Source organism: Crocodylus siamensis, chromosome 1, assembly GCF_052110815.1.
Source record: "Crocodylus siamensis isolate JL-2025a chromosome 1, ASM5211081v1, whole genome shotgun sequence".
Lineage (NCBI taxonomy): Eukaryota > Metazoa > Chordata > Crocodylia > Crocodylidae > Crocodylus > Crocodylus siamensis.
Window position 1 is genome coordinate 264,594,895 of NC_143395.1, and position 22,880 is coordinate 264,617,774.

General features: G+C 40.8%; 1 protein-coding gene across 7 annotated transcripts in view; it reads left to right on the forward strand.

The window, feature by feature from the left end:
• DMD (dystrophin) overlaps positions 1-22,880 on the forward strand; it is a 2,140,576-nt gene that overhangs the window by 1,884,653 nt on the left and 233,043 nt on the right. For all 7 annotated transcript variants that reach the window (XM_090061814.1, XM_090061802.1, XM_090061811.1 and 4 more), the window contains one exon: positions 10,690-10,836. In XM_090061814.1, the coding sequence (XP_089917940.1) occupies positions 10,690-10,836 (147 nt within the window). The remainder of the gene's footprint in view (positions 1-10,689; positions 10,837-22,880) is intronic.

Here is a 22,880-nt window from a genome sequence, read left to right on the forward strand (position 1 = left end):
GAAAGCTGGGTTTGGGAGAAAACCCTGGGGCCTTCATAGCCAAGTTCCTGTGATTTACCACCAAAGAGAGTGCTCAGAGCTGCCAGAGACGTAGGAAAGCTGACATGGGGTGAGCCCGGTATTCATACAGCGCACTTTCCTGATCTTCTCTGGGAGGTGCCAGAAAAGCAGCCTCTGTTTAAACCAGCAATTTGTGGTACTTCATTAGATGTCCTCTGATTCACTGAGGGAAAACCTCCACTTTCTCTGACCCCAAGGATGCAAAATCCTTTATTACATTGATCCTATCTAGAGAGGATGAAATAATGAGAGGAGGAGGAGAAGAGAGAATTTTTTAGATTGTTAAACACTGCTTACAAATGAAGGGCATTTGTTTTTCCTTTTCTTTGTCTTCCCCCCTTTATTACTCATTATAACAGACTTTCATTTTTTTCATATATGGTTGATATAGTGTTGTGTGTATTACATTAAAAAATCAATTAAAAAAAAGAAGCTAAGGTAGACAGTTACTTCAGAGTGGCTGAACTCCCTCTTTCCCCCACTTCATTAATTGTGGGTACACAAATAATTATATCTATTCTTTGCTCACAATTAACAGAGAACAGAATGTATTTGTATTGTGCCTCAGCTGTTCTGCAATAAATTGTGTCTGCAATTACCTGATAGTAAGTGAAAGATAAACCAAGCCAATTTAGCCCTGGTTCATTGCACCCAGGCTTAGCTTGCACCTGGGGCAAGAGCTAAGCATAAACCCGGTTACTGCAAATCAGCTTAGGCCCAAGAAGTTGCCATGTGGAAATAGCAGGGGAGAAGGATGTAACACACCTAGTCTGCATCTCAGTAACTTATCGCAGAGGAATCTCATTGCAAGAAAACTTCAGTGTAGTGAAATAAACTACATGCTCTTGAAGCCGGTTGTAACAGGATTCTACCTATGTTGGTAATTCCTTGCTTTCTTGACTCAGTATCTAAAATTAGTAAAAGACATGCGATTTTTAATATAGCATTGACAATCTATAGTAGCAGAGAAAATGATTTCAGAATATACTGAAGGCAACATTTTACTTTAAATATTACTCTCTGTATGTGAAGAACAAGCACTCTCTCTGAGAAAATGCTATCTATGGCTTCTTCTTGAGGGGGTATTTTCAAAGTCACATAATTCCATTAACTTCACTAGGCCAAAAGTTACAATGGAATTTTGATTGTATAATTTGGGCTGGATTTGTGAATGCTGTATTTGACTTGTTATCAAGTAGATGCACATGTGGCTGGGGGGAAAAGGGGTTAAGAAACTGAATGTAAATTGTATAGTCACTATTACTTCCTACATTTTCAGTCTAGGGGTTCATGATGGAAACTCCTTGAAGCTGGCAAAGTATATAATAAGTATATTCTTATGGAAATAAGCTCATTTACTATTTATTTTTAATCCCACCAAAGTGAATTATGAATTTCTGTTCAAATTCCAAACAACTGGCTTATGAATCCTAGACAAAAAATATATTTTTCATGGAATTGATAAATGCTGGCTCCTTTTGGTGGAACTAGTAGTTTCTATTTAACTGCCTCCTGGACTTCAGGTGGTGGTCCAGAGAAAAGTTTAGTAGTTCTTCCAAATTGCAAGAGCCACTAATTGAAGTCAAGTGGAATGCAATGTATGGAACAAGGTAGTGATAAGGGGAGGGGTAGGACAGTCCTTACTTAGTGCTTGTTCTTTTTTCAAGAAGTTGTTGAATTTTTATTGAATTTGTTTTTCTGGCTTTTGCTGTTTTTTTCTATTTTCTGCAAGTAGCTGGGAATCTTGATGGGTATTTTAGCTGTAAAATATTTCTCCTTTCTTAAATTGTATATGTTTAATTATAACTGTATGTGTTAAGTTCCCCTTACCCTTTCTTCTAGTCTTGCAACTTTTTGTATATTTGCCAGGTTTTAGCCTGTGAGCTTCTTTCTTGGTTGAAAAGTTCTTAACACACTATAGTCACTACCAGAAACCAAATTATAACAAAGAAAGTGACAGTGAAATAGGTTGGACTAGATAACTACAAGTGGGATATGTGCAGAGAATAATAATCAGACCGCTTGTGATGAGTTGTAGGAATAAATAGTGATGTTTTAGTAATTTCGAGATGAGCACTACAGAAAAAGTGTTCCAACACCATAATGGAGAGTGATGACCATAGTGGGTATGATTACCTTACAATAAGGTAGCATGGGTACTGGAAGCAGTATAGTGTGTCAGTACAGAGCTTGGCTCCAGATAATTTACTAAGACTCTCACCTAGAACTAGCTTGTATGCCTTTATGCTGCACAGTATTATACAGTATAGATGTACAGTATAAAGCTATGAGCAGTCAACCTTCAGTTAATGTATAGAGCCAAATCCTGACCATTTGCCACCAGTCTGATGTCCAGAGTATAAGTATTGTATTTCAGTCTAGTGGTACAAATCTTGGTGCCCCACCTGTATTCCAAATTATGCTTATGTATTTAGACTCCTGTAATTCTCCCTGGGTGCACATGCGCTTTGCTGCAGAGTTGATTAATTAGCTCTACAGTAAAGCGCTACTGTCTACATGTGCACTAGTATTAGGGTGCAGTAAATTAATTAACTCCACCAGAGGATAGTACTGTCAGAGGCGGTACTATTTTACAGCAGAGTAATTAAGTGCAATTAAATACATGCATAGACAGTAACAGGGGCTGGCTGGGGCATGAGGGTGCACTAAAGGCCAGAGCTGCCTGTTGCATGGCTCTGCACTTTAGCACTCATATGGTGACCCCCACCCCAAGCTTGCTGCCAGCCTAGGCCTGCTCTGCTACAGTTCAAACTGCTGCTGTCCTGGGCACATGTGTAGATGCTGTGCCTGGGAGCAGCTGACTCTGGCTTAAACTGCTCTGTGCATTAATTTCATGTGTAGAGGCACCTCCTGGCTAGGGATAGGCATTCAAAGGCTGGAGCCTGAATTGATGAAATCTTTACAGGTTAATCTAACTTCCCTAGGTTGAACCGGTTTGTAACAGCACAGACATTCCCTCTGGACAGAAGAACTGTAGGCACATGCTGCAGTTGCTCAGGCCAGGAGCCAGGGGGATGAGGAGGTGGTGCCATAATGCACTCTTGACTGCAGGAAAGCTGTGCGGGGAGGGGCGGGAGGAGGCATGGCAGGCCTAGGATGAACTGGCCAGAGAGGGGTTTAATTCTCCCCTCCGTGTCTCACCAGAAGGGACTCAAGCTGGGTCTGCTGGGTGCTCCCCCTTGGTGCTTGCAGTAGTGGGCTGCCATGACACCTGAAGCACGGGGGGCAAGGAAGGAGGGTTATTCTCCCCTCTCTGCCCACTGTCCCCAGGGGAGCACAGCCAGGTCTGCCTGCCCCAACCACAGCCACTGCCACTCCCTCCCTGCTTGGGGCAAGTGACAGAATAAGCCCCCTCCTGTCCCCTCTGCCAGACACCAGAGGGGGAGGTAATAACACCTGTCCCTGCCCCCCCAGGTGTCCTGGTGGCTGGCATCTGGCCATACCCCTGCCCCATGTCTCTAGTGATGAGAGCAGAGGGGAAGAGCCAGCCCTGTTCCACTGGAGCATAGAGCATAAAGCCCAGCCAAGCCCAGAGAGCATTCTGGGATGCTGGGGGACTCTGGTTTAACTTAAACCAGGAAGGGGTCTGGGACAGAATTGTATAAACCGGTTTGAACCAAATCAGTTAAATTTGACACTACATTCAACCAGGTTTAGCGTAAACTGGTTTCAGCCATTTTGAAACTAGTTTATGTGCACTGTATATCTATCTGGCACAGGTTTAAACAAGTTTCTGATCACTTAAACTGGTTTATGTGTAATGTCTGTCCCTAGGCCCTGTGTTTACATTTGAGTGTCTTACCCTCCTACCTTAAGGTATTGCATTGTGATGTTATATTGATTAAACAACTGCTGAATTCCAAGCTGCCTTACTATAGTGGATGATGTTTTTATGCTATTTGTGTATACGTGATGAAAAGTTCTAGGATAACTTTATCCAGGGGGAGCATGACAGAAAAGGGTGTGCTGGCTTTCCATTTGGAGGAAGTGACGTGTGGAGTTATTTGCTGTATGCAGAGTCCAGAGCAGAGTGAAACATGTTTGTTTTTTCCCATGCTTCTGGGCTTTGCTCTGTTGCCATGTGAGACCAGAAGGAATTTTCCCCCTCTTGTTGCTACAAGTTTTGGGGCTTTTTTAAAAAAACTTACTCAACCAAGGCTGGAGTGTGCCAGTTCCCTTGCTGGAATTAAAAGTCAGAAGTTCTTGGTTAGAGTCCCTTGCCTCTCTTCTTAGGATCAGGCTGATTGCAACATTTGGGATCAGGAAGAAATCAGTGGTCAAATCAGTGTACGCTGTGTGGGAGACTGGTTTCCTCTGTAATGTTGGAGCATGTTCTTCTTCCTTGAATCTCTCAAGGGTATTTTAACAACACTTGCAGCAACAGGACGCTGATGGTGCCTTTCTCCTACTGTTTTACGTGTGTCTGGCTAGGTTGTTCTTAGTATTTAGGGGCAATGTGCCTTGTATTTGAGGGTTGTCATGTATTTTTACGAACAAGCACTTGTATGGGATGGTTTGGATAGATATGATCCTGTCTTGAGAAAGGGGTTGGGCTAGATGACCTCCTGAAGTCTCTCTCAACTTGACTTTTCTATGATTCTGTTATTTAATTAGTACAGGATTTTGGGATGGTTTGAGTTAAAGGAACTACATAAGTGCAAAATTACCGTCTTGTACAAGCTGCATGAGAAAGTGTTGTTGTTAACTTTGTGAGATTTACTCCCACGCATGAGAAATCAGTATTGAGGCTTCTCTGCGCTGCATAAAGAATAGTGATGTTGTCCTGACAATCTACAGACAGAAAGGCAGCTTAGCTGATCCCACCTCCTTTTTCCTGTCTCATTTAGCTGCACTTAGTATTTTGATTATAGAGGCAACCAGGATCATTGACTACATTTTCAGGTCTAAGCTGCACATGGGGTAGTAGGTAGGGATTAGTAATGGAAAAGACATATGAAGGAAAGACATATCAACATGGCAGTATCCTGTATTATCAAGGAGATGTCACCAAATTGGTCTGCACTCAGTATGCACAGGAGGAATACTTCACTAAAAACCGTATGTGGTCATTCACTCAGAGCTGCGATTCAGGAAACAGGGTATGTTGCCTTTGAAAAAAATTGTATAGTTGGCTGTTTTTGTGTGCAACCTGATGCACATCCTTCATTAGTTATATTAATACTAATGCATGGTAGCCACTCTGCAGAAAGGTTACACAAGAGCAACTACAGTTGAAAGGCTGGTGGTATTATGGTGAGAAAGCTTGGAATGCATTGTCCAGCAAAAGGGGCAGAACAATGTATTGGTAATGATACTTCCATGGTATAGTGATTGTATAGCCATCCTCAGTTTCTTCTGAGGATTCTTGACTTGTCCTTTGGATGACATGCACACCTGCAAAGTGGTTAACCATTTAAACGATATTTTAACTAAGTTTTATGAAGGACAGCAGATACAACTTGAAGGAGAACATACAGCTCTTTGTGATGAGCATTTTATTAGATTCTGCAAGGTGCTGTAGACTTTAAGTGCTTAGTCCAGTATTTGGTTAGGCTGCATTACAAATGCATCATTTATCTTTGGTATGAGTATGTGTTTTGGGTGAAATTAAACTTTCAATTATGAATTAAAAAAAAAAACCAAACATTAGCAGGACTCTACAGATCACATTACCAAATTTGTAGCACAGAATATCAGATGCAGTTCAAATTCTTATTTGCACAAGGCTATAACATCTCAAGCAATTTCTTTGGTTTCATTGGGACAGCATTTGTAATGAGCTGTTATATGGCATGTGTATGTACCTCTGAGAAGGGGCTTAGGATGCTTACAATCATCTGCTGCACCCAGTCAATGTTCATAGAGCTCACCTTAAGCTGCAATGAATGTAGGTGTTCACCAATCCTGGGAGCTGTCAGGGACACCAGAGCATGTAACTGGGGGCTGGGGAGAAGTCTGGGCCAGCAGGTCTGTAGGGGTGGTTGGCAGAATTGTGGGGAATGGCAGATCTGTGGTGAGAATAGGGTTGGTGGGTCGGTATGGGAGGGAGAGGTTGCCTGTCCAGGGATGAGAGTGGAAGAGGGTGGGAAAAAAAAGCCCAGTTGTACAGGTGTTCAATAGATTGGCTTAACCAGTTCCTGATCTAAGTTAGTTCATTTCCTCAGGTGAATTTATACTGGTCCCACCAGTTTTTGCCTAAATTAACCTCTCTGTATGATTAAACATTTAGATCAACCTAAAATGTAAAAGTAGAAAGGAATTAATGGTTTTAAAAACTGCAACTATACTACACTACCACAGCGTGAAGGTTCCATTCTGTATGTCCACTGTTTTTGGAGGTATGTTAATATATTGTTTGAACTATAGTGTATCTGATGCAAAACATGTAAAAAGTAAAAGATATATTTAAGGAGGGGAGTGTTCATCTGTGCATGTGTATGTACATATTTAAATATACTAATTATAACAGCAGCCCCAGTGTAAAAAAACTCGCCATTGTAATCTATTGTTGAAGCATTACATATGAGTTAAGTGCTATGATTAAAAAATATATATATACAAGTATTTTAATCAAAACAGAATTATAGATGACTGTCTTTTCACCTACAACTTAACCTTTGCTATCAGTGTATGTACTCTGGGATAAATAAAGCAACTTATCCTTATATCTTCATTAACTCAGCTTTTAAATAGCCAAACTTTTAAAATATGAAGTCATATTGGTGTCATCTTTATGTGGCTTTCATCCTAGTTTATTACCTGTAAAATAATTCAGATTAATTGGATGTCATTAAAGCATTGGATAAGGTTCTTTAATATTCTGTTTTGTTTAACTTAATATTGGCATGTAGCATTAATACAAATTCTACTAAACATACAACCTTAATATGATTAATTATTTAACTGATAAGCCCAGTGATAACCAGTTATGGCTTACCAGTTATTGTTTAGCATGTGGCAGAGCACAGTCTGGCAAAGAAGTGGGGGATGGGAAGCTGCCAGGTGCCCTGGCAGGAATCAAAGGGCAGCAGGGCAGGAGGGAGGGAGGAGAGAGAAAGGAATGAGGCAGAGGGTGGGGGAATTAGTACCTATGGCTAGGCTTCACAGACCCCAGTGCAGCCACTTGCAGCCTCCCCACCACTTCCTACGAGCAGCCTGGGCTCTTGCTTACAGCAAGCAGAGGGAGACTGCAAGCAAATGCACTGGGGTCCATGTAGCTTAGCTATTAGGTACTAGTCCTTCTTCCCCCCTACTAATTAATTGTTTAATCATTGTAATTACAACAGGTTAAACAGACATTTTAAAAATCAACATTTACATCCCTACTTTGAATTTAGAGGGTGTGAAGATGGGCAAAAAAAGCTAGTGCAATGATTGTTTTGGATAATGAGCAAAATAAACATTAATTAGTCCAAAGCATGTATTGATGGTGTAAAAGTATGAAATTGCATTAGGAAAAGCAACTAATACCAAGGAGTAAGCTGTAAAACAAATTGTTTGAAGAGTAGGGGAGGAAATATGCTATATTTTACACCTTCCCACACCCTCCTTATGCTCTGGTTCCTTTTATTGCTATACACGTCAATACCTCTTGCCATTCAACATTAGCTTTGACACACTCACTAAAATGTCTTAGCTAACCCTGGTGAATCCTCATGTTAATCTAGACCAACTCAGTGTATAATTTATGTGATTATTTATGTCACCCCTCAGTTGAGGCCAATATTAGAACTACTTTTAACAGAATCCTTGTGCAGATGTTAACCTTCTACTAGGAAAGTTGCTATTCCCCTAGGAGAAACCATGAGTATACAGAGGTTTAGTTTTTTTCTCCCAGAATAAAAATAGCCACTTCAAGAGAAAAATAACCTGGGAACAACCACAGTTAAATCACTCCCAAGAGAGTTTCCCCTGGGAAAAATAATGTCTGTATATGCTGTGGCTTCTCTCAGAAATATGACTCCATATTTTTAAAAGTTTGGCTATTTAAAATCTTAGTTAATGAAGACGTATTATTAAGGATAACTTGCAGGGAGTAGAACACACCCTCTTCACTTTCTCCATGCTGTGCTGCAGGGGAATGCAAGCTGGCAGTAGGCAGTTGAGGTCAGCCAATCAAGGTTGCCCTGTACCCTGCTACCATCTATGGAGCCTGTAGAGCATGCTGACATGTGTGCACATAGCTCCTCCCCCAGCAGCACAGTGTCAGCACTGCAAGCTCTCTAGTCTTCCAAGCCTCAGCATGTGTGTGTACCCACACAGCTCTGTGCAAGATTTTCGACCAGGAGAACAAACCTGGGAGAAATCTCCCAGATTATTTAAATGTGTGCACAGCTTGAATAAAACAGCCTGAATAAACAATTTGAATTTGATAAGTAGAGCTTTTGATTTGATTTGATTTCGTTTCATTTCATTGTAAGCACTGTACTTTGAGTGCCCTGTTTGCTATGAGGACTTTAGAATAAGAAGGTTTATACGGTTGCTAGATTGTGACCATGACACTTGACTCATTTAGGGCATGTTTGAAGCTTCTGCCTGGAATAGAAGTATTCATTCAAATTATCTGCCCATGCTTTCATTCACTCTGTTTCTCTTTTCTCTTTGATCAACATAAAGGAAAAACCTAATAAGAGTTGTAAATCAGGCTTCATTCCAGTGAAGTCAGTGGAGATTTTCAGATGTGCAACTAGTAAAATTAAGTGAAACATGTTCTGTATGCCTGATTTCTATATAGTAACTCTTGAAGTCAAGTCACTCACATCAGTCTCTTCACTTATGTAACCCCATTTAAAGTTTGTATGTTTGTGTCAGCTTGCCATTAAAGAGAATTTTACTATATATTGAGGAGGGGAGGATAATTACCACAACATGTACATTTTCTCCTGAATGCAATTCTGCTAGCACATAACTATAGGAGTTCCATTTAACTCGTCAGATAACTTGCATTGTGAGGTATTACTTAGTGTAATTAATTGATGCAGAATCTTGCATTAATGACGTATAATATACAGTTTTTGGATCGATTGCCATATTTGTGGTTTATAACCATTAATCTGTGTAGTATCCAATAGATTTCATAGACATCAGGGCTGGAAGGGACCTCAGAAGATCATAGGGTCCAGCCCCCCGCCCAAAGGGCAGGAAGTCAGCCGGGGTCATAGGATCCTAGCAAGATAAGCATCCAATTTGCTCTTGAAGGTGTTCAATGTAGGTGCTTGAACCACCTCCGATGGTAGGCTGTTCCAGACCTTGGGGGCTCGGACAGTAAAGAAATTCTTCCTTATGTCCAGCCTGAAACGGTCTCGCAGTAGTTTATGACCGTTTGACCTCATCATCATAGTGTCTTAAGTAATGTTAGCATGTTAGGATACTTGAATTTCAGTCAGATATTGAGTATTCATTGGATAATTTTCACATATAAAGTAAAGAGATTAGTTAAAGGTCTTCAGATGGTTTTTCTTTGATGATCCAAAATGAGGTAGAGGCCATATCTGATCTACATAGCAAAATGCAAAAAGAAACAAATTCTCCTTATTGCTGTAAAGCAAGGCTAATAAGCCAAGTAAATGATCTTATCCTTGTGTGCAGACATTACATTACCTAAAGTACTCCTGAAAATGACAGAATTTGTCCCTTAGAAATGGCTGGTTGGTACATTTTGATGCAATGTATCATGTTAAAAATCCATAAATGTCTCCTTAGGCAAGACAGATATGAAACATTGCAACTGTTTCGAATATCTGCATAGAAATTCCTCTCTTCCCTGGAGCACCATGATGCATTGTATCATGTCCATGCAGCAGTGCTTTGAGAGTATATTAAATGTACTTTGGGAGCATCCTCAAATTTATTTTCCATGGTTTGAAATAAAGCTACTTGGAAGTAATTTCTCTAGGCTTTCATAGACATGACTTTTAAAAATATTACATGAAATTGTCAGAATAATGGTCATATCATTGTTATGAGTAGCTTTTGAGGTAATCTTATGACATGTATTATAATTTTTTTCTTTATAAAAAATGAAGAATTTATAATAAAATACAGAATGTTCCTGCCTCTGCATGGAAAGAGGAGGAGATGTGACAAAGTACTTTTCTACCTATACTCTCTTCTTATGCACAGGCAAATCGGGTGAAACTGTGGTCTCATTGACATCAATGATTTTACAGTGATTTTACTATAGCCAGAATTTCTCCCAAAGTACTGAAAAAACAGAGCTGCTATTCTCTGTATTAGTATCACAGCATTATCAGCCTCAAATAATTATGCTTTTAACATACTGGCCTGCTGTGGTGGGCAGCACAGTACACATTCAGAGGATGGGGATGCAACAACTGCTGTGTTTCCTGCTCACTAGAAGCCTTGCCTGAAAATTTGGTCGAGTAAGCAAAATCCCACTGGTGGTTTTAATGTAGATCCAACCATATAAATGCAGAGCTTTGCCAGTAAAGCACAATAAAACCCAGGGTATATGATCCTGTGATCAGTGTATCTTTTTCTTTCAGTTTAAGACTTGGAACTTGTCATGTTCAATTATGGGAAAGTAGAGTGCATAATTTTTGAAGGATGTTGGCTATACCAAACTTTGTTTATGTTTGATTCACACAGGCTTACCGAGCAGAACTTGCACCTCTTAAAGACAACGTGAATCATGTAAATGATCTGGCTCACCGTTTCCCTTCCTCTGATATCCAGCTTTCTCAGTATAATCTCAACTGCCTGGAAGATCTGAATGCTAGGTGGAAGCTCCTGAAGGTAAAATTGTCTTGATCAATTTTGACATCTTTGCTTGGGTGAATTATTTTTTCTTGTGTATTTTTTCCCCATGGAGGAGCAATGAAGAAAGGTTAGGGGAATGCAATGGAAAATGAACATGGTACAAAAAAAGTTTGCATAATGTCATTTTTTGAGGAAGAAGTTAAACTCGTTTGGTATTTTTTTTCCTTTTTTAGATTTGTGTCCCTGAATCACCATACTTTCTCAGAAACTTAATGAGTGAAGTTAATCCTGTTAATTGTAGATATGTAGTACAAGACTCACATGCACATAAAAGTAACTAAATAATTTCCTCACCTTAAAAATAATTTTTGTTGCAAACAATATTCTGTCATATTGTATGGCAATTTCCTTTGCCCTTGCATATGTATTCTTTCTTCACAGATCTTTTGTGCTGCATATGGAAGAGCAAATTTAGGGAATTTACTTTTACAACTCTAGTTCTTTTCCTTTATGTTTAAGTGACTCAAGGACATTTAATTTTAAGTACTTTCTTGAGGGAATTTAGTTATCCTGTGTAGTGCGTGTATGAAGATCACACTTGTAGAATCAAATATAAAATTACAAAGCATTATATTCATTGAAGTTTTTTTGTAGTAAGGTATTTTGTAGGGCTGTTAAATTCATCATAAAGGTGGATTTTATGAACTGGCTTTTAAAGCAGAAAAAGAATTAAAATATTTTATCAAGTCAAAATGAACATGAAATATAAATGAAAGATTTAAATACTGAAAATATTTTAGTGTGGCTGTTATTTTACAGATGTGTATATCCATTTAAGTCTTTAATTACTCTGCAGTATTTTGCAATAAAGCTGTCTAATGTGCATGTATAATAGAAATGTTCTAACTCTGTACCAAGGATTCCATCCGAAATTTGTGGGATACTTGTATATCTGTATGTGCGCACACATAGCAATATAGTCCTGATAGTCTGTGAGAAATAAAGTCAGTGCATTTCTTTCAAAGAAGTATTGCCAAAATGTGGAAGTAGACGGTAAGGTTAATAAGCTGCATAATCATGTAAATTGCTCGTATTATCTAAAGAATCCAAACTTTCATGGAGCATAGAAACCCTGTCCTGCTTTTAACTGTCCCAGTGCTACTTTGATTGAGACTGACAGATGGTCTACAACAAATAGCAATGCAGTATGTCGCTATAGCATTTAGCCAGGATATCTGACAAATTATCTTATTGTTGCTTTAGCTCCCACAAGATACTCCACTTAGTCTCCTCTTTAGTATCTTACCCGGATGGTGACTTCCTGGGTTCAGGAATCTTTCCTCACTGTTTTCTGGCTACTCATGCTAACACTGCACCTTCATCTGCCTCTCTGGCTAACGATCTTGCAGGTTCCAGTCCATTTGATCCTCTGATCCCACCTCCTTTTCAATCTACCCATCATAGAGAAATGAATACTTGGTATGCATGATAGCCAGGCCTGGGTTATGGTGAGGTGCCTCTTTTGGCCAAACCATTAATATTACTCACTCAGTGAAACTGGTTAGGAATGATTTGAAATACTTGCCTAATTAACATTTATACACTCTATGTCCAGAGGCAAATACTGTTCTATTTGACAAACTGTAATGTCTCTAAACAGTTGTATAAAGATAACACAAAGGCTACACTGGCTGTCTAAATTTCTTCTGTTAAGGCTTGTATGAAGATGCACAGGCCAAGGAAGTTTAAATAAAATATGATTAGCAGTGACATTTAAACCAAATTCAGCAGTTCTACATGGTTCCAAGCTCCCATGCGGAATTTGTGAAACAAGTGAAATTTGTTAAGCGGGTCACCAGAATTTTGGAAAGCAAAAGGAAAGGGCCCAAGAGTAAAGTACCTGCAAATTTAAGATTTTGAAAGTGGGTGTGTGGCAGAGAACTCACCGGCATAAGGGGTGAGACTGGTGACAAAGACCAGAGGCCAAGACTAGAGCTATCTATGCCAGAAACTTCACTGCATGTGTACTACACAAGGGAAGTGTGACCGCAACACACATGCACCATCCCTGGATCTGCTATACCTTCCAGTGAAATATGACCTCACCCAGGGCATTCTAGAAGGTGGCATGAGAGAGGTGATCGTAAGAGATGGTTTAGAATCAAGAGAGGAAAAAGGCATATGTTTTGATGCTGTATAAGTGTGTCCTTGGCTCAATTCTCTGGGATGGTGTATAGAAAGTTAGAATGGGAGCTTGACTGAGGTATTTGGGAGCATATGCTGTATCTTGGACAAGTAGGTTGCAGAAGATTAAGGATTTCTGTATATGCTTCTTTGTGCCAGTATTTTTATTCACAGCTGTGCATTACAGCCTTCACTTATGTAATTACAGTATTTGGAAAATCAGCTCTTTCACCTAATCTGACTATTTAATTGAAGCTAAGTGTGTCGGGGTGGAATGTAGGAGTCAAAAGATCTATAAGCCATTGGGAGCCATAGCCATATTTTTCTGTTTTTTCATATTTGGCTAAATAAGTGCAATGGTATTCTCATAGTAAAGAACAGAATAAACATATTTCCACATATCTTTAAATATGTCTCAAGGGAAGAATCCAAGCAACACTGGAATAAAATGAAAGGCTGAGTTTCGGTAACAGAGACCAGTCTGCTTCCAGGACCTATCTTCACTGAATTTATACCTAAATGGTACTTTTTGTTTCTTGTATTATTTGCGTTGGGTTTAGTCTTTTGTTCCTATGATGAGTAAAGTCTGGATCTGGTGATGTTTGCCCTATTATTTTATTTGTGTGCAGTACATTTTGTGTGTGTTTGTGTTGATTTATGTGCTGACCTTTCCAAAAAAGGGTAACTTATAATATGATTGCTATCAAAAGAATGTCACTGAAAAACTGTTTCCATTTCCCACAATATGTTATAGATACTATAAGAACAGTTGCTTCTATGGTTTTTTCATCAGGAGCGGGGACATCCATTCCTCAATACATGCAAGTGAGATTCATAAGCCTTACCAAATCAGAATTAATACTGAGTGCTAATCTCATGGGGAGGTCTAGGAGTATTTCTTCCTCAATTTTGTTATTAATACAAGAGTGAAAGTGATACCTGCTTTGCTGGATTATCACAGGTACCTCGATGAAGACAGGTTAAAAATATCAAATACTCCAATACCCATTTAATCTAAAATCTTACATGGATTCTGTGTCCTATTTATTTATTAGTAAAATAGCAAAGCCTTTCCCTGCCTATGGATACAAAGCGGTGGTAGAGCAGGGTATACATCATTATGTGAGGTATAAAACAATGAAGAATCAGGCCCAGTGAAACTATAGAGGCACTGACAGAAGTGGTATTTGTTGTGCAATTGGCCCCTTGCAAGCAGTTTACAACCATGCCCTGATAGAAGGGCATGGCTGCAGAACTCTTTAAATGTGCTTGATGGTGTGACAAATTAACCCTCATTACATGAGGGTTCAGAAGAAGGCACTCCAAGGCAGAGCACCTTCATTAAATTCTGTAAGTCCCTGCACATGAGTGGGGGTGGGCTGATGCAGCCCAGCCTCACCCAGGATGCTGTCTGCAGGACAGCAGGGAGAGAAGTGAGGGGAGGCTGAGCCTGAGCCGGAGTGAGGATGGGTGGATTTGAGCACTCTGACTCAGGGGGAGGTTCCAATCCATCTGCTTTTACTTCGGCTCAGCCAAGCAAACCCCAACCTGCTGCTTCCCCCCACCACCCTTTTCCCCCTGCCATCCGGCAGAGCACTGGAGCTGTGGTTGTGGGGCTGGGCTCAGGGAGACAGACTGCAGACAGGCAGCTCCTTGGCTGCATTGGTTCCAAAATGGAGCTTGATTCCCCCACCAGCCCCACACTCCCTGCTCCCCTGACCCAACAGAGAATGTCTGTTGATGCATACCAGAGAATAGCACTGAGTAAAAGTTGAATGCTGAAAATATTCCCTGTGAATATTTTATACCTTTTCATTCTTTCCTTTCTATGTGCCTGTTATGTACAGTGTCTGCAAACATGCATACAATGGAGTATTTTTGACAAAAATATTTGTAGAAAATGAACTTTAAAGGCATGTGCCTGAGTAATTATGGAAATTCAAACTTATGAGGACAAGCTTTTGCATTGAGTGTACACTCAAGCAGTCTTGGAGCAAAATATTAAACCAAGTTATTTAATCAGTCAGAGCTATCTGAGATATTCATGGCTCCAAGAATATAGACTGCCATCAATCCCTTAAGCGAAAACATTGTGCAAATGATTAATTTTCTAATTTTAAATTACTCGAGCTTTTAAATCTCAAATGAGAAAACATAAGATAAAAATGCTATTTGCTTGTGCACATTTGTGGATAGAGAGAAGTGAAATTCATCCCACAAGTCATTTGTTTTGAACCCTTCAATCAAGCTCTTGTACTCACATCCTCCGTGCTTCCAATAGACCTGGGCTATTAGAATGCAGATGGTGTGTTGATTAGAGCTCTGCAGAAAGGAGTGCCTTGCATTTCTGTCTTACAGATGCAGATTTATACCGTAATACTTCCCCTCTATGCGGCATTGGTCAGGCCGCAGTTGAAGTATTGCATCCAGTTCTGGGCGCCATACTTTAAGAAGGATGTGGATAACCTTGAGAGGGTCCAGAGGAGGGCCACTCTTATGGTTAAGGGTTTACAGGCCAAGCCCTATGAGGAGAAACTAAGGGACCTGGACCTCTTCAGCCTCTGCAAGAGAAGGCTGAGAGGTAATCTTGTGGCCGCCTACAAATTCATTAGTGGGGCGCAGCAAGGAACTGGAGACACTCTGTTCACCAGGGCATCTCTTGGGTAACAAGGAACAATGGTCACAAAGTGTCAGAGAGCAAATTTAGGCTAGATATCAGGAAAAACTTTTTCACAGTAAGGGTGGCCAAAACTTGGAATGGGCTTCCAAGGGAGGTGGTGCTCTCCCCTACCTTGGGGGGCTTTAAAAGAAGGCTGAATAGGCATCTGGCTGGGGTCATCTGACCCCAGAACTCTTTCCTGCCCAGGGCAAGGGGTTGGACTTGATGATCTACTGAGGTCCCTTCCAAACCTAGCATCTATGCATCTATTTATTTGCCCTTCGTGGCTAAGGACAAAAGTTATACACAGACCAGTGTAAGTGATCAGAAACCAATTTAAACCTGTAACAGAACATAAGTTCAGTGCACATAATCCAGTTTCAAAATGGCCAACACTGGTTTAAGATAAACCTGGTTGAATGCGGTATCAGACTTAACTGGGTCAAACCAGTTTAAGCAACTTCTATCCCAGACCCATTCCTGCTTTAAGTTAAACCAGAGTCCCTCAGCATTTAGTATGCTTTCCAGCCCTGGGCAGAGCTGTGCTGTCTGCTCCAGAGAACAGGGCTGGCCCTGCCCCTCTGCTCTCTAGTGGAAGAAAGGGTGGGTACATGGCCAGACCAGCCCCTGCAGTGCCACTTGGGGCAGAGAGAGCCTTGGCCCTGTGGCTTCAGCCCAGCACATGGAGCTCTGGCTCCAGCTGCGGCCGCCTTCTACCCACTCCATGTCCCCCAGCACAATGAGCAGGGCAGCACAACATGGTGCAGCAGGGGCAGGGGTGTCAGCTTCCCTACAACTTTGTAGCTGCTGCTGAAGAGAAAAGAGGACTGCTCTAGCTAGTGCCCCCCCCCCCACGCTTCTAGCCTGAGCTACTAGAGGCATGTGCCTGCATTTCCTGAATTGAAAGCGAATGTCTATTCACTTGCAAGACTGACCTGCAAAGATTGAATCAATTCAGGCTCCATCTTTTTAAATGTCTGTCCTTAGTCTGTGTGTGAGCCCTTTTTGAATTGGAACATTAGATACAGGCCTGATTCAGGGTAAAAGGTGAATACTCTGGGATTATAAAATAATTGACACATTCAGGAAAACGTCTACACCTCAGGGTTCTGGAGGGTTTATAGTGAGCTAAATCAACACCTTTTGCCTGTTCTTTATTCAGGATGAAGTCATAATGAATTATTTGTAATAAACCACAAATAAAACAAAAGCATGATACAAGCTATACTTCATGCACAAAGGGGAAATTTAAGTAGAGACTCTCAAATTGCATAGACAGAAAGTTTAATTTTAAGTGTAACATTTGGATTGAATTATATATGGGGGTTGTAATTCAGTAACAAAAGCTCTGTAGACTTGTATCTGTCCAGAAGAAGGGCAGTATTGTATCGCCCTATGCAAGCCAAGATGTTAGACTGAATAAACTGAGTAATAACAACTTAGAGCTAAGATGGGCCTAGTCCTTCACTGATATGCCAGAAGATTGTGTGTAAGGAGAATTATACCCAATTCCAAAACACTTTTCGCCCCTTCTGTCCCTTGTGTACAAAGGCCCAGGGCACTCCTGCACAGACAACAATGCTAGATTCCTTGGGTTTTTATAGAAAACTAGAGTAAGAGGTAGAGTGAAAGCTTGAATGAAGTACTGGGAGCATATATTGTATCTTGGTATTTTCTCCCCTCAGTATGTTTCTTAGGTGCCATACCTGTAGGAGCCCCTGGAGAAGTGGTAAAAGCTGTAGGCTAACCTCTGTTGGCAGTGCCTTTAAACTCACATTCTTGCCCTTAGGTTTTGAGTACCATTGATATTCTGCTCACGTGTCCTGTGATGAGCCATAGGATAGATATAATGTAATGAAGAGCACTGTAATTATATTTAAAAGGGCACCTTTAAGGTCTTTCACAAATTCTTACTGACCCTGTCAACAACCTGTGAGGTAAATAGGTGAATGTGATTATTTCTATTTTGCAGAGCAATGGAGAGTTTAAAGGCCAACATGATGTAAATCATGACAAAAACTTGCTGTCTTCAATGGAGCCAGGTTTTCACACCAAGAAGGTGGCCTGAGGTCCTCACTTTCATATAGGTACAACTGAAAATTTCAGCCACTTCTGTTCTAATTGATGGAGCAGCGGTACCCAAACACAGTATAAGAAAAAAAGTGTGATGCTAATCCTGAAATGGAATTGAGGATAAAAATCTGGAATGAGAAATCAGTCCTCAAAATTGGACAAAAACAAATCCTTTCTCTAAAATTGAGCCAAATCCCCTGGTCTGTCTTGTTTGTTTTCTGCTCAGACCTGCTTTCATTGATTTCAATAGGAGTTTATCAGTCTTAGCATTATTTAAAATGTAAATCGCATCATCGAGATTTGTACGTGATCAGTTATATCCCCTTGTGTCAAAAGTGATTCTAAGTCATTTTTTTTGATTCTACAGCACTGCACCCAAGATATATTATTGAATAAGGATTTCATCCTATAATGCTGGCCAAAATTCACGTGCATGAATACAGAGTCTATTTTAAGCATCTTGGTATACTGCATTGCTGGAAATGATCTGTGTTTCAATTTAAGCTGTAAATGTACTGAAGGGTTATTAAAGTGGAAAGTAAATACCGTATCAAATTTACTCCAGTCCAAGATGAGGGTTTTTCCCCACATTCAACATGGGTGGGGGGAACCCCTCATCTTGGACTTGAATGCAAGATAGTGGTGGGGTCAGGGGACTGTTGCAGTCCCAACTCTGACCCTCATCCAGGCTCAGGGTTGATATATAAGAACTACAACCACTCCCCTCTCCCCCCGACCTGCGTCCTGCAGCTTTTGGCCTTCCCTCCTCACCCCCCAGTGTCCCGCCTCTCCTGCTACGTACTGTCAGTTGCAGCTCCAGTCCCAGTCTGGCCTAGGGCATGGAGCACATGCTAGCTCTGCCCCTGTCCCAGCCACATAGCAGTGACAAGAGTGCCAGCAGCTCTGGAGGCTGGAGTCCACCACTGCAACCGCTGCTGCATGGCAAGACCAGGTCCAGAGCTACCATGCGTTCCGTGGCCTGAGCCGTGACTGATAGTAAATTGGTGAGGCTGGTGGGGGCAGAGGGTAAGAAGGGCATGTAGCAGGAGGAACATCTGCCAGGGAGTACAGGCACAAGGGTAGGGAGGCAGCAGGAGTTACAGGCATTACAGAGCGGGGCAGGCATCAGGGTCTCAGGTACTGTAGGGTGGTACAGGCAAGGGGAAGTGGCAGGGGATGCAGGCACTGCAGGGGGGCAGTCATAGGGTGAGCGCAGGCATCGGGGAAGATGCTAGTGGGACAAGGTATTGGGGCACACAAGGATGAGGGATAAGGGAGGCAGCGGGAGGAACAAGTTGTGGGGAGGGCAGAGATAAGGGTCAAGCTGCTTACTGCTGCCTCCCCATGTTTGCTATATATTTGCTATATTTATAACAAATTTATACATTTTCCATGTCTAGAAGATAATTTCTAGGGGGTCATCTTAAAGTCAAAGTTGTCTTGTATTCAGGTAAATATAGTAGGTGGGGGTATAGGAAACACTGCATAAAGCAGATTTTATTCTCATGTAAGAAGACTACATATCATACATGTAGCTATAAAAAAAAGTTGCATTTTCATTTTTCAATAAGAAATAAATCTTTCAATGTTTTTGTCTAGTGTATTATAACCTTATTTATCATGTAAGTAAAGTGTCTTTTATTTCAGTTGCTTGCTAAAATCTGGACTTGTCAGCTACCTGAATCTAACAAAAATTAGAGGATTTTTGGCCTATGTTTCCACCAGAATTCTGACCCAGATATTTTTCTTCTAATCAAGATATCGATCAAAGCAAAGTACTTTTCAGCGTGGGTTATTTTAGCAAACGCAGGTTTCATCTGCCCAGTAGAAGATTTTGATTCCCTTTGAGTTTTGAATTTCCCATTTAGTTTTGGTAGCAAAGAAGTTTCTCATGAGAAGTGGAATTTCTGCCAGAACCACAATTTCCATGCTTCTTAAATGGACTGTCAATGATTTAATTGATTATGCAGTTTGACATCTGTGGAAATCTTCATATGGTCTTCTGCGTACAAATTTTTTATTACTTAAAAAGGGGAGAATTTAACTATCTTGGCTGTAGAATTAAATAACGTTGGTAATAAATTGCATATCAAAAATTAAAAAGATTCCCAAATTAATCAGAAGGAAATTCTTATTGTTCTTTGTGGAATGTTGGAAGAATAATTGAAAGAATGCAGATGTTAGATGAGTAGAATAATGCAGTAATGTTTATCATCAACAAACCATGCTAGTAGAGGAAGAAATGCTTCAAAGCCATATTTGTGACATTGTGCTCCATATTATGAACTTCACTTTCTCAAAAGTGTGCATAGAGACTCTTTAAGATGCAAGAAACGTTCATGTTAGCAATCTGTTATCCTAATTTATTTCCTTTTTGTTGGCATGTTGCCCTGATGAACACCTATTTTAAGGAACTATATAGAATGTGAATTTATCTTTTCTTACATTCTTCTTCCAAAGTGTGTGCCTACATTTTCTGTATACATTTCATATCATACACATGCAGAGATAATTATATAAAAAACTACCTTAAAGGGATGTTAAAATTTAAAAAGAAAGCATTTAATAGTTAATACCATAAAACTAAGGCTGCCCATGCAACCATAATGCATCCTGGTAATCTACTAATAGTGCTTTTCCACAAGACTATTCGGAGGATAAATGGAGGTCAGAGAACCATGCGATTGTTCAATATTTTCTCCTACATCACCACCTCATACTTTATGTACTACATACCAGCAAAACTGTATAGAAAACATGGAATTACTCCGTCCATGGTAATTCTTCTTGTGGTAACGCTATGGAAAGAGCCAAGATCTTTGTTTTCAAACCCTCCTTCATTTTCTTGCTGGTCTTACCATTTATCTTCTATACAGTGGGTAAACCAGGAAACCTACAAACAGCTACAGGATTACCGCATAATCCTGAGAACTGTCCATCACATGCAGTGACTGAGGTAAGGCTCATGTGGAAGAAAATAGCACGTGTCAGGTATGTTCCACTGGCGGCTTCTAGTGTGGCCTGTGAGGGGCTAATTAAAAAAACCTACAAAACCCCCCAAATCCTATTATTTAGAAACATTCATCTCCCTTATGGATCATCAGCTGGGGTGAAACTTGGGACCTTAAGTTTTACAGCATAAATCTTGAGTTTTACAGCACTCCTTGAGCTAAAGGAATGATGGAGCACTGTAGATACTAGACCAGGGGTCAGCAAGATTTATGGGCAGAGCACCAAAAACACCCACAACCTTGATTTGTAAGATGTTGGCGTGCCAGGGGTGGATGGCGGGGGAGCTATGAGAGGCCCAATCCTTGTTGTAGCAGTGCAGCTCCAGCCCCTTCCCCAAGGCACATGTGCCAAACAAAATGCCTTCACAAGCCACACTTTGGCACGTATGCCAGGGGTTGCCTATCCCTGTACTATACCCATAAAGCCAGTAGAAAGGGGCATGACAATCCAGTTATTTATATCTCAGTTTTGCAGACAGCTGAGGAATATTGGGAATTAACAATACTGGTTCCATTCCTGACTCAGAGTGGACTGTGGCTAATTGGTTACAAACAGCATCGCCACCCTCTAGATTTAGCCTATTCATTCTGGAAATCACTGCAAGAATATGGTTATGTACAGAGGAAAACATTATACTTATAAGTGAGCAGGGGACTTATGCATTTCAGGTAGTTCCATTGTAACTGTTTCATGTATCTTCTTTATCTTGGAAGGAATGGAGGCTAAATCATGACCATTTTGCAGTTGATTTGTTCTGGGGTAAGCTACTCATTTAGCTTCACTTACGGTAGAGTAGGAGCAGACACATGAAACAGCTATAGAAGATTAGTTGATTAGTATCCAGAAGCGACAAGTACTCCCTCCATTTAATCTGCCTGTGGCCTACGTGACCTTGCTCAGTGCTTAGGTCTATGAAGTGCACAGAGTTAACACCAATCAGTATGGAAATTGAGATTAAAAATCCTTGTCTCATCCTGATTCCCAGCTCTTTGCACTTTGTTCTCCAAATACCGTCAGCTATTTGAGTACATAATACAGCGGTCAAAACCCCACTCCCAAAACCTTAACAATCAGTAAATTTTTAAAAATTGTGGGGTTTTTGTTCTATCACCAGAATGTTTTTTAAACTTCAGAGGGAATTCCCCCCCAAATGCTAATAGGAAGTGAACTCTGCCTACCCTCTCCTAAATTATGTGATCAGATAACTGCCATTTTCTTATTCTGTACACCGTCTTCTGTCATTCCTTGTTCTTCCTCTCTCATTTGTGTTACAGACTTATGACCCTTGAATAGTAATACTGTGTGTTCATCTTTTCTATGGATAGATGTTTAGAGAAGGATGGGATATTATTATGCTGCACTTGTTCATCCTATGCCTTCTCCAGAGCCTGGAACATGGTCAGTGGGCACGGCTACATGAGACGCTAGAAGTGCAGTAGATTAATTCTACTGTGTATTAATGCATCTTCACAGTAGAATTAGTCTACTGCACATTATCATCACGTAAAAGATATGTGTAGGTACTACTGTGCGTTACTGCCAGTTCATAGAATCATAGAATAATAGAAGTAAGGTCGGAAGGGACTTTGTAGATCTTCAAGTCCAACTCCCTGCCTGGGCAGGAGAAAAAACTGGGCTCAAATGATCCCAGCTTGGTAGGCATCAAGCCTCCTCTTAAAGACCCCCAGGGTAGGAGCCAGCACCACTTCTCTTGGAAGTTGGTTCCAGATACTAGCCGCCCTAACTGAGAAGTAGTTCTTACGGGTGTCTAATCTAAACCTACTCTCCAACAATTTATGGCCATTATTCCTTGTTATGTCAGGGGGCGCTAGGGGAAACAGTGTCTCCCCCAAACCCTTCTGGTCCCCCCTAGTGAGTTTATAGACTGTCACCAGGTCCCCCCTCAGCCTTCTATTGTGAAGGTTGAACAGATTCACGTCCCTCAGTCTCTCATTGTAGGGTCTGCCCTGTAGTCCCTGGATCATTCAGGTGGCCCTCCTCTGGACCCTCTCAATGTTGTCCACATCCCTCCTGAAGTGGGGTGCACAGAACTGGATGCAGTACTCCAGCTGTGGCCTGACCAGTGTTGCATAGAGTGGGAGGATCACCTCCTTGTCCCTGCTAGAGATGCACCTGTGGATGCATGACAAGG